This window comes from Cavia porcellus, unplaced genomic scaffold, assembly GCF_034190915.1.
Source record: "Cavia porcellus strain 051 isolate PalLab524CR breed Dunkin Hartley unplaced genomic scaffold, mCavPor4.1 scaffold_1, whole genome shotgun sequence".
Taxonomy (NCBI): domain Eukaryota; kingdom Metazoa; phylum Chordata; class Mammalia; order Rodentia; family Caviidae; genus Cavia; species Cavia porcellus.
In genome coordinates, this window is record NW_026947484.1 from 183,033,211 (window position 1) to 183,045,707 (window position 12,497).

Genomic DNA, 12,497 nt, shown 5'->3' on the forward strand with positions numbered 1-12,497 from the left:
AGGGCACTGACCGAGAGTAACCTCAGCCAGCTCAGCCAGGGCTTCCTTTGGCTTTCCAGCTGCTGCCCTCCCTCCTTCCTCCTTTGTCCCTCCCCTGCTCCCTGACTCCGCTCCTCCCTCTCTTCTCATTTCCCCCACCTCTCCCTCCCTCCCCCTCTTTCCTCCTCATTTCCTCCCCCAGTCTCTCTGCTTCTCCCTCTCCCTGGTCCTGTCCTTCGCTCCCAGGCTGTGTTCTTTCAGGCTGTCTGGAGAGAAAGAAGGGAACACTAAGTGACCATGAAAGCCTCCCCAGGGACAGGGCTGCTCCTCGCCACACCCCTCTGCCTGACTGGGAGAGTTTTCTTAGCTAGTCAGAGAGGCCTGGCCTAGAAGGTGGAAGCAATTGAGTAGTCTCCCTCAATCTTCCCCAGCCCATTAAGGCACATTTTTCTTCTTTTGTTCTTTTTAGATGCCGGGCTCCTTTTGTTTCTGTCTTTCCTTTCACTGTTATTTTGCCTCACTATACTCATAGCAGAGCTCCTGGGAACTTAGCAGACACTTGTTTTCTTCTGCAGGCAAAACCAAGAAGGCTGAGCTCAGCAGATGGCATGCTTTGGACCATTTTGAAGAGACTGAGGCAGGAAGGCTTTTCTGGCTTTTTGCTGGATGGTGACTTTCAGTCTTTCTTGTGGGCAGTAAGAGTCATATTTAATTTAGCGGTAACTCAGGTCACTGATGCCCAGGTTCTGAAAGCAATCACCTTCCCAGGTTCCCATATAAATACTTAAATAGGTTTGGAACGGGAAGGTTGACACTTTCCCTTCCTGATCTTTGCCCCATTTTATCTATAAGGAAACCAAGGCCCAGAGAAACTGTGAAAAGGCAAAAAGTGAGGTTCATGTTTACAAGCTTGGAAGAGGCACAGAGGGATCTGAATTCAGCCCTTCTGATGCTTTAACCAGTGCTAATATTCTCTGATCCTGTGTTTCTCTTAAACTATTGAGGAAGATTATGTCAGAAATCCTCTTCCCCATCTACATAATCAAAAGTTAAAAAAAAATCCAGGTCGGTCTCCATCATCTCATTTGACCAAGGCGAAATGACTGACTGTCCTTTCTGTTGCCTGGAATGGGTGGTCTTTCTGATGGACCTTCATTCCTCTTTCTGTGTCCAGCCTCATGTTATGCAGTGGCTGTGATCATTCCTGTCAATTCTCTGGACAATAAAAGACTTACTCTTTCATGTAGTTCTGAATAGGTAAAGTAGCTAGCTTTGGTCTTTCACCTTCTACACAGGGATCAGCAGAAAGAATTTGCTAATTATATCCAACTTAGGAAATCAGTCAGGCAAATACATCTACACACACAAACACACGTAATAGATTCTGAATTCAGTAGCTCAACATACCTGGCAAAGTCACTTCTCTGTTCTGCATATGCTGTATGGTTAAATTAGCAGCAAAGCTGATGAGATCAGTTATTTCTTGGAAATGACTATTAGCCACTCATTATGGACACTCTTAATGTCAGAAATTGTCTTGGGCCTGAAAGTACATTTTTCTCATTTTAGCCGGGTGAGGTAGACACTCTGGCCATAGCCATTTTATCATTTAATTGACTCCGCCGCCCTCTGTGCTGTTTCCTGCCCTGCTCCCAGCTGCTGCTCATCCGATTTCCATTTTGACCTGGGCTGATGTGAGCGAGTGGACTCAGAGAAACTGGTGTCATCTTGACCTGATTTATTCACATTCGTGTCCTGCTCTCTCTTTTCCTTAACCGTGGCAAGCCGAATGTACCTCTCTGTCATTGGCAGTTTCCCAGGCCACATCAGTGTATTAATTTATTCCACTCCATTCACTCACTCACATATCTAACATTTGTTACGTGCTCCTCTGTACCAGGCACTGCTGACTTTGGAATTACAAATCGGGGCTCTCCACACATTCCCATCCTGGGGGAAAAACGTGTACTGAGAGACATGTGTCCCTTGAACCGTCTGTGTCAGACTCAATGTAGGGTTTTGTTGGGGCACAGACGAGGGCCAGCCAGTCCCTTAAAGGCGGGAAGGCCAGAGCAGGGTTCTGGAGGAGATAAATCACGGATCAAGTCATGAAGAGGAGATGAAAAAGAGAAGGCTGTTTTTGGCATCTGGCTTCCTCAGTATTCTTCACTTTACCATTTTCTTGCTAGCAGCATAATGGAAAAGACAGAGGCCACACAGTCAGTTACCTACTGTGTCCTCATACCACACCCCTGCTTTTCCTGCTACCTTCCTGCTCCCCAAATCCTAGGTTTTGAGGAATTTCTTCTCTCCTTGTTTATCTGCCCGTTCAATTTTTATTTTTCATTCACAGTGATTTTTTTTTTCTGTGAACTTGCTGCGTGTGTGGCACTGTGAGTACGGAGTATATCCTGATTGTTGTCATCAAGAGAGGTTTTATCTTCTGCGCACCAGTCACAGCTTCTAGAGATTGTTGGTTCTTGCCATTTTTCCAGAATCTAGCCTGATTTCTCTCTGTGAAGCACATGAGAGAAGCTCATTGTAGACAAATGCTTCCCCACTGCTGCTTTGTTTGATCATCATGCCTCTTTATCTCCTTTATCAGCCCCGAAAATTCCTTGAAGGCAAAGACTGTGTCCTCATCCTTTCTGTACCTGGCATTGTTGTACATTGGTAAATATGAGTGAAAAAATTTACAAAACAATAAAATTATTGCCATTTCGTAAGCACCTGTCACGAGCCGGTTGCGTACTGTTTACACTTTCCATAGGAATCTCCCTCTATCTCACATCTTTGAAAATTGAGTATTGTTATAGTGATTCGCAGGTTAGAAAACTTGTCCTCTTAGTATGGTACACGTAGGCATTTTACAGCGGAGTGTAGCACCAGATTTAGGTTTATGTGGTCATAAACCTTGGTCATTTCTCCATGTCGTTGTTTATTAAACTTGGCTAGAGTCACCTAGGAAGATTTTTTGTTTTTTATTTTTTGCTGTTTAATTCTGAGGTCTGACCCTTATCTCTAGCATTTCTGGCTGTTCCAGGAGGATGGTTTGGGATTTTTGCAAATGTCCAGGCGAATCTGCTAGGCAGCCAATATTTTGAACCAGCCTAAGAGCTAGCTCGCATTCCTGTATCCATGAGCTGCAGCTGCTGGTGGATGTGAGGCCCTGAGCTGACGTATGCGAATATCCTGTGGCCAAACTGCAAGTTCTTTCTAGCCAGGGATCTCTGGGCCTCCCTGCCACTTCCCCATCCACTCATGGAACTGCACCATGCACGGACACTGCCAACAGTTTCTCTTGCTTCTTGTATCTCATCTAGGGTCTTCTATCTCATGTAGGGGACGGGCAGTTGGAGTTTGATCGCATCCAGCTGTTTTTATCCTTAGAGCCTGTTGAAATAGCAGAAGAGTCTTATAAACATGCAGAGCACATTTGTTGGTCTCAAGAGTGTTGCTGGGTGATCCGGGTGTGTTGAAAGTTAAGCCTGGGTCGGCCTCCCGGCCTCCCATACTGTGACCGCCCTGCTTGGGAGGGCTGTACTGAAGTTTCTCAGCATCGTGCCTTGCGCTGTTCTCTATGCCTAGGAGGAATCTCTGGCTCAGGTGGTTGATGAGGGTTAGCTCATTTGCTTATTCTGTTCTGTGAAGGTTCCTGAGGTCTTTTTTGACCCCTGTTTTATGGGTAAGGTACTGTAAACACCAGCTAGGTGAAATGATGTAGCAAACAAATGAAACAGAGCCCAGCTTTCTGACTGCTGCTGTATTATGATACTTTTACTGTGCTACACAATAGTCAATGTCTGTCTTTTCCCATTAGGCCCCAGATGAAGCTGCCTGCTTGCTTAATTGTTTATCCCTACCATAGAGGAACTAGGATGTTTAGATACTGTTTTCTGCCCCTGGGAAGACAGTTCTAGTGCCTGGGGGTCCTGTTTACTTCGGAGGTATAGCCTGGGGCTGGCCCTGACATCCCTGTGCTGTCCTGGATCCACAGGTCAGATACTTCTGGAATTTTCTCAGACACTTCTGCAGTTTGCTCAGCCCACCTCCCTTCTATTAGTATTTATTACTCAGCTGTCACTCACTAAGCAGTGATTCTGTGCCTAGGCGCTGACCTGGGTATTTGGGACACTAAGATAAAACACAGATTATGTGTCTTTATGAGCACAGTCTAGTGGAGGTAAATTATAAATTGTAATATTTAAGTAAACTGTTTCTTAAAATAGGGTTCCCAGACCCCAAACATTAAAGATACACACACACACACACACACGCACACACACACACACACACACACACACACACACACACACACATATATATGACTTATTAAAATGTAGATTTGTGGCCACTAACTATAGATACACTATTTTTGAATTTTGGATTGGGGCCAAGAAATTGCATTCTAACTTATGTTCCCTAAGTGAGTCTTAGTTGCTCTGAGACTTGACAACCACAGAAAGGAGCCCAGTGGTGACAAGATAGTGTCATGTACGAGGGGGAGCACCAGGAAGGTGGCCGTTTACAGGAGCCCTGATTCGTAACAGGTACACCAGCAGGCCTTAGAAAGAGCTACTGGGTGTCATGAGGAATCCCTAGGTGTTGGCCATGTGGGTGTCTATGAGAATCGTTTCTCTAGAAATATGAATTGTGGTTATGTAGTCTTTGCAGAACTCTATACAGTATTACTGAAGTTTCCTTAAGGTAGAACATGCTTGGATCATGAGAGCCAGTCCTCTTGTTACTTTTTCTCTACACATGACCCTTTTAGCTCTCATGATTAACTCCTGGCCTCCTTACACCTCGCACTGTGTCTCATTTTCAGATTAAAGCTCTACAGTATCTCTCTTCAGGTAATGATTTGGGTCTGTAAAGTTTGCCCCTGAGAGGTCACTTACTGTCTATGTCTGTAGTCATGCTCAGCTGTTTTTATCTTTATCATAAAAATGTGAAAGGAATTTAGGTTAATAGAAAGATGTTATGAAAGAAGAGATAAGTAGTGAAATGAAATCATACAGGGAAAGTTATCACAGAGCTTTCCCTTTCCCAAAGCTCTTATTTTGGAGATGAAGAAACTGAGGTCCAGAAAGATGGTGTGAAATACCATAGGATCCACCAGGCACAGCCTCCAGTGCTAGTGACTAACCAGTGATTTTTCTGTTTCACACCACTGGATTGAAGTCTTTTCTGAATGTACTCGAAGGGCTTTTTGTTTAATTGCAATCTATATGAAACTCTTTAACAATCAAATCACTTAGTAGGGTTAATTTTTAAATATATATTTGGGTATTTTTCTAAGGCATGGCAGACATGGGCTTTAAAGCTCTCTATCACATGTTTTGTTTCAAAATAAAGTGAATCTGTGTCTGTGAAAATGCTTTGATATGCATATTTCTCAGTACTGGTGCTTCTCAAAGTGCAGTCCCCACTCTGGCAGTATCAGCATTGTATCTGTGTACTCGTTAGAAATGCAGATTCTTCAGCCTCCTCATAAGTCCCTGGAATCAGAAACTCTGGGCCTGGGGTCTGGTAGTCGGTTTTAACAATTCCAGCAGGTAATTCTGATGCTTGTTAAAATCTGAGAACTGTTGCTTGCTTCTGCAGGAGCCCAGCCCTTGTGGCCTACAGGAATACGCCTTCAGATCGCTCTGATTTTCATTATGTGAGATAACACTGGGGAGACAGGAGCCAAGGAATCAGCGTTACAAGTCTCACGTAGGATGGATGAGATCATACGAAAGACTTGGCTCTTTGTTTAGAAAGCCAGGAAAAGCCATCACAGCAGTATTCCACTGTTTGAGTTTAGGAGCACATGCCGAGTGTGGTTCAACATAGGATGTCCCTGAAAGGAATTTGTGAATGTTTCTCCTGATAACTTACAGCTCCTCTGACTTATTTCTCAGGGTGCTTCAGCCACAACCTTGTGATCATCAATTGGTTTAAACCAAGGCAGTAGATATGATATTTCTCTCTATCTGCTTACAGTGCTGTTTTCTTTCGGGGGAGGGAGGGAATCACTTATTCAATGAAAACAAAACACTATTTTTTTTGTAGAATTGAAGCTTCAGGATTTCCTGATGGACAATGAAACCTTCTCTGGATTCCTGTATCACAATCTCTCTCTCTCAAGACCTACTGTGGACAACATATTAAGGGCGAATGTCCGTCTCCGCAAGGTAAGCTGCCACTGTTAGCTTCCTCAGTGAGGACCAGTGGCAAGTACATTGTTTGAATCCTTGCAAAATGAATGAGCTCCTGTCTTTGTAATATGGTGAAGGGGATAGTTACCGGAATTCAGCTTCACTTAATTTTACTTGCTGGCTCAATGTGCAACCTGGCATCAAAGGCCAACTGGTAGACAAAAAACTGATTTCCTGGCTGTCAGGTGGTATTTGTGATAACTTCCTCCTACAATAGTTACATTGGAGGTTAAAGTGGATCAAATTAAAAAAAATTTTTTTTATCTTTCTAGCAAAAGAATCAAGGTTGAAGATTATTGCTGTGGAGCATCTATGTATACTCTTAGGAGATTAAAAAACTTGAATGCTTCTTCTAAACATACAGCATTTTAAAAATGTGGATGTACTATTGGCATTTATATTCAATTTTAATGTGAGGTTTTTGGAGAACTTCCTCATATACCTCCTTCAGATTGCATGGTTATCAATTTCTCAAAGATGCTTCTTGAGTTTATGCTTTGGCATAAAGAGGAACCGCTTCTTGCTCTGTCTCATGTCTGTGTACTAGTGTGTCTTTATAGTAAGCAGAAGTTATGAAAATGTGCTTGAAAATAAGCTCTTTGCTTCACATGATCAGGAATTTTTAAAATTAGGAAAATATGTTCACTGCCTACTGTTGTGAAAGTAGGAAAATATGCCTCATGTTTACCAATTGTGTGGTTAGGAGGTGGGCCAGAGGCAGAAGTTTTTAAAATAGTTGTGTTCCATTGCCCCCTGCCAATTTGATATCTGTCGTAGCCCATCAGTTTAAAATAAGGGGCATCCTAAGGATGGAAGTAATCTGTGTATGGTAATTAGAGTTTCTGATTGTCAGTGATCTTGATACATTTGCTCATGGTTGGCTAATGGTCTGGCGGCAAGCACAAATTAAAGGAACAAAACTGAAGTGCATCTGAGTGGGAGTAGTACAGATGTAATGGAAACCATTTCAGGCCAAATGCTCTGCAGTGTTTCAAAAGCTGTGTGGGTTTGCGAGGCCTTTTGTCCATCATCCATATTAGGTTCTCCAATCAGGACAGGCTGCACTAATTTAAACTAACGAGGAATTAATGTAGTATAATAAAGCACTTGACCATTCATTCACCAAAGATATACAGTCTATTTTTTTAGCATTATTGACACAAAATGAGAAAAATAAACAAAGGGTCCTTTTATAAAGGCTGTTATCTAGTGGAGAGTAGGAAGGTGGATGAAGAAGCAGTTTATGTAGGCCCAGAAAGGCAAATTAAATAAACGAAATATGACCAAGTGAGGCTTCCAGTGGGTTGTCTCCCACAGATAAGAATGACTTAGAACTGAGAGATTTAGAACTGAGAACTATTGGCTAGGGATTTAGCTCAGTGGCACAAGCACCTGCCTGGCAAGTGCAAGGTCGTGAGTTCAATCCCCGGTACCACAAAACAAATCTGTAGCAGAACTGAGAACTATCAGAGAGAAGGTAAGAGGCCTAACTTTCTAACACTGTTCTAGGATGAGTAAAATGGAAAATTTCCAATTCTGATATTATTTGAATATGGCTCTATGTATGATTAAATAGCTACAACTGATTGTAAATAGTGTGGTATTTTCTAACTAAGTTCGATTGCTATTATAAACTCCAAAATCGTGAAGTTATTTTTCCTCTAATAAAAATGGTTCTGGAAATTCAGACTCTGAATTCCTATTCAATGAATGTCATGTTCCATAATTGAGTAAAAGTACTGGATTCAGGATTTCCCTTCGCAAGATGTGAGAGATACGAGTGAAAAACAACAGGCAGGTTTGAAATGTGCTGTCAGATCCTGCTTGGTTCATTCTGAAGTTCAATAAGGAGACTTGATGCACTGGACTCTTCCAGTAATGCCCTTTGTAAAATATTCAAAACTGTATTGACGTGAAGCTCCCCAAGGTCTTCGAGGACCCAGCCTCCCATCTGTGTAATCCTCTTGCTTTTTCTGTCTTTGCACGGAACACTTCCAGGTATTTTTGCAAGGTTACCAGTTACATTTGGCCAATCTGTGCAATGGATCAAAATTAGATGTGATTAAACTTGGTGAACCTGAAATTTCCGAGCTTTGTGGTCTATCAAGGGACAAACTGGATGCAGCAGAGTGGATGCTTCGGTCCAACATAGACATCCTGAAGCCAATTGTGGTGAGTACTCTTGCTCTGTGGAGAAACTTCAAGTGCTGATGTTTTCAGAATGTGACATTTTTCCTTGGACAGCATCACTTTGTTTTTGTAGAAACATAGAGCTGCCAGGGAGTTTGTGATACAATTTATCCCAGTGGTATTTTAAGTATTTTTTCAAATTTTTGAGCTCTCCTAAGGTTTGAAAAGAGGAAGAATGTGCTGGATGTGGCTCAATCCAAGCCCAAAGTCCCTTGTGTTCATTTTAATCAGAGAAAGCCTACTTTTTCATGTTTTATATTATAATGCTGAGTAAGAGTTCATTTGAAGAGTATCCTAGATTTAAAGAAATTTTTCAGAACTATTGATGAGAAGACGGCTATCAATTCATGTTTGATTCATTTTAGAAGGAGACATTGTGAGCTAAAACTAAAGGAAAACCCTGGAATTGGGTAGAACTATACCCCATAGCTTCATTAGTGACCAAGTTGTATTTAAAGAAAAAAAAATTGGACAAAATTTTATTAGCCTTGGAACCCATCCTTTAGAGAAGTGCTTAATGAGAATACCAGTTCTTTTAACCAAAGAAGGCAGGTGAGCATATTGTTCTTTTAACCAAAGCCAGTTCTTTTAACCAAAGAAGGCAGGTGAGAATTGGGTAGAGTAATTCCAGAATAAACATGGTTATAGGTTTTTTGATTACTTTTCTCTCTTGCCGTTGAGACAAAATACTTGACGCCCAAAGTTGGGGAAGGAAAGGTTAATTTCTTACAATTCTTCGAGGTTTCAGTCTATACTCAGCTGGATCCAAGTGGCAGGGTGGCATGGTGGGGCTGCTATAAAACAGCAAGGCACAACTGGCAAGAGAGAGAAGCAACACCATTTTCCTGCCATGACTCTGTATGCTGGCTCCACCCCTGGGCGGGTGTAGCACTTACACCATCAACCCAGGTACTACACAATGAACCAATCACAAATGCTAGATTTGGCTGCTTCCACGATTGCATGAGGCTTGGGGCACTGATGTAAACCATGACAGTAGGTTTTCTAAGAGCTCTGGTGAAAGCCCTTCCAACTGCATCATTTAACGTCCCCCATTCTGGTTTCTTGCTTATTAGAAGTGCTCTGATTTGTCAGTAGGTTCTCTCAAAACCAGAGAAAGGGCTCTGGAGGAAGATATACCTGAAAAGAGACTATCTTCTTTATAATAAAACAAAATTGTAATACTCTTGGACTTTGTACAGCATTTTTTATTTATAGAGAATCAGATCCTTCCGGGGTCCTAAGAATGTTCAGTTTCTGGACCTTTGCCTAGATCATACCTTAGAATGTGATGTTTGGAATGCATCTTAGGGTGTAACTCTGGACCAACATCAAGAAGTTCCTTTATGCTGCTGACTCTATGATGCTGAGGCAGGGGAGACACCCAAGTCAGTCATGGGGACCAGCTTCTCAAGACATGCTTTTGTTTAATTATGAAGTAGTGCATTCTGGTTTTGGTTTATTTATTTTTTAATACTACTGAGTGTTTTGTTCTGTGGTTTGTGATTCTGTTGGTTAATATTTCTATAATTCCACATAATATATTTATGTGGATGTTTACAGTCTTAAGTTCTATCCCATAATAAAAAGTGCATTTGTACAAGTTATTGGCTGCCTTTTAGCATATTTTTGTTTCTTTATTTCCTTTGATTTTTTTTTTTTTTTTTTGCATTGTGAGACATAGAGGGTCACGGTTATTACAAATGATACAAAAGGTTGTGGTATAAAACCATTTTCTTGGGCTGTTTTGTGTCATTTTACTACAAGACAGAAATATGTATTGACTTGTTAAGTTTTGGAAAGGTGCATGTTTTTAGAAGACACAGTTATTTATTCTGGTGCTGATTCATTCTGTTTCACTTCTGTTTTCTCATTAAACACCTGTTATGTACACAACCCAGTAGAATTCCTTCAACTCACAGAATATCTGAATTATATGCAAAGTAGAATGTCATTACAACCCTCGTCATCTGACAGCAGCTCAGGTTTCAACTTGAAAATGTCCCTCCATTTGGAAGATTAGCAATATGACAGAGCACTTGGTGCCCCTTCAGACCTGTTGGCCACGTTACATCCCATTTGTGTCATCGCTGTACCTTGTGGACCAGGGGGTTCCTGCACAGGTGGTGACTGTGGTGGTTCCCGGAGCTTCCTGTACCTCACTTGGGTGTTTGGAGCATCTGCATTATGCTCCTGCCCCTCTGCTGTTGCTATGTCTTGCCATAAAGTCAGAAAGTGGGGCATTTGAATTAGGTTATAGTGAGTGGTCAAGATGTTCTGTATAAAGATAATTTTGGAGGACACCAAAGGTTAGAATGTTGAGATGTTATTTACTGCCAGACCAACATGTTGGAATGTTATTTATTGAACTAAGCATAGCCTTAATTGGAGTGCTGGGACTGGTATTTGATTTACAGTGAGAAGGCTTTTTCTCCTGCCACTTGGTCGAAACTAACATTTGTGATGTTAGATGAATATGACATGTATAATCAGTGCACATGGGCAGTTACTTGTGCCAAGAATTGCAGCAGAAGCAGCAAGCAGATGCCTGGCTCTTGAGAGAAAACTGTCCTGCCAATACGAGTTCAGTACCCAAAGTGGATCATCAGGAAGGACATATTTTGAAAAGTTTTCCTCATCATTTTATTTGTACGAGTGTATGTGTGTGTTCTCCATTTTTTTAGCCAAGGATATTCTGCACCTTTCTCCTGGGCTTCCTCCAGTCTCTGGACAACATTTGAATAGCAGTGTTTGGATGACCCAGGGAAAACCTGGAAATTTTGCTAGAGTATTATAAGACTGAAACCAAGGTGTTCACAGGGTTTTTTTTTTTCTTTATCTTTTGTTTTCTTTTTTTCTCTCTCTCTTCATTTTATCTGTCTTTCTTTCACTCACTTTTTGTGGTAGTGCTGGGTTTAACTAGAGACTTTGTACTATGTCAGTGCACTATGTCATAGTACCCACCGTTTTTTTTTGTTTGTTTGTTTGTTTTATTTTGAGATAGGGTTTCACTAAGTCACTGAGTTGCATAGGCTGAGGCTCAAACTCATGATCATCTTTCCTCAGGCTTTCAGAGTGCTAGGATTACAGATGTGTACCATACTTCATGTGTACCTTTTTGGAAATTCTGAAAATGAAACACTTCTGAATTTGTTTAGTGTATCAGTCAAATTGAGTTTCTTACAGTTATAAAACTGAAACCCCGGTTTCATTGCTGGCTGCCAGCTATGAAAGGGGAGAAGATCTTTGCTTTTAGAGGTACTGGTATTTCTCCTCATCTTTTCTATATGGTCCTTGATTGGCATCTGGTGTTATAGTTTAAATTTTTCTCTTCTTCTGCCACATTTATCTGCCTGTAGAAAAAGTTGTATGCTATTAAAGACTTGTGTAATTAGACTGTGCATCCAGATAACCCAGAACAATCTCCATATTTTAAGGTCCTTACCATTAATTACATTTGGCCCTGTAATGTAATATTCTCAGATTTCAGAGAGCAGGGTGTGGATATTGTTGGGGAGCTGTTCACTCACCACAAATGGTTTTGGATTGGAGGATAGATTTCGTTACACCTTTGAGGCATTCCCTAAGTACCGTAAGATTTTATTGACTTCTTTCCAGCTCTGCTTTTTCTTGCCCACATCCTGAGAATGACTCTAATGCAGAATAAACATTACCTGTTTGGGTTTTTTTAAATGTACAAACCAAAGAGAGGTGAGAAGGGCAGCATCTCTGAACAAGGCATGAGACACTAATGTACCTAAATCAGTGAACCTTTATTGCCCATGTGCTTCATATCAGTCTACATGTCTATTTAGTTTTGGGCACTGAATTTTCATCCATGGACAGTGTACATGAGATGCACATATGTGGAGCTGTCATTCCAGTGGGCACTCCAAACTAGCTTTAAGGCTAGCCTGGCCATTTGAGAATTCTCCATAGGTTCTGTGTCTGGGGAGTTAGGGCTCTCCTCCCATCCGGGTTTCATCGATAACTTCCCAAGCTGCTCACTGACAGCAGTCCTTGCCAACAGAAGACACTGTGACAGGCACTGGGAGGATTGTGAGATTGGAGTTACATAGGTCAGACATTCTGACACATCATGGTCTCAATGATGTGAAAATGTAT

General features: G+C 41.5%; 1 protein-coding gene across 2 annotated transcripts in view; it reads left to right on the forward strand.

Moving 5' to 3' along the window:
* Abca1 (ATP binding cassette subfamily A member 1) overlaps positions 1 to 12,497 on the forward strand; it is a 128,837-nt gene that overhangs the window by 46,066 nt on the left and 70,274 nt on the right. For both annotated transcript variants that reach the window (XM_063224413.1, XM_063224412.1), the window contains exons 6-7: positions 6,037 to 6,158; positions 8,181 to 8,354. In XM_063224413.1, coding sequence (XP_063080483.1) covers positions 6,037 to 6,158; positions 8,181 to 8,354 — 296 coding nt within the window. The remainder of the gene's footprint in view (positions 1 to 6,036; positions 6,159 to 8,180; positions 8,355 to 12,497) is intronic.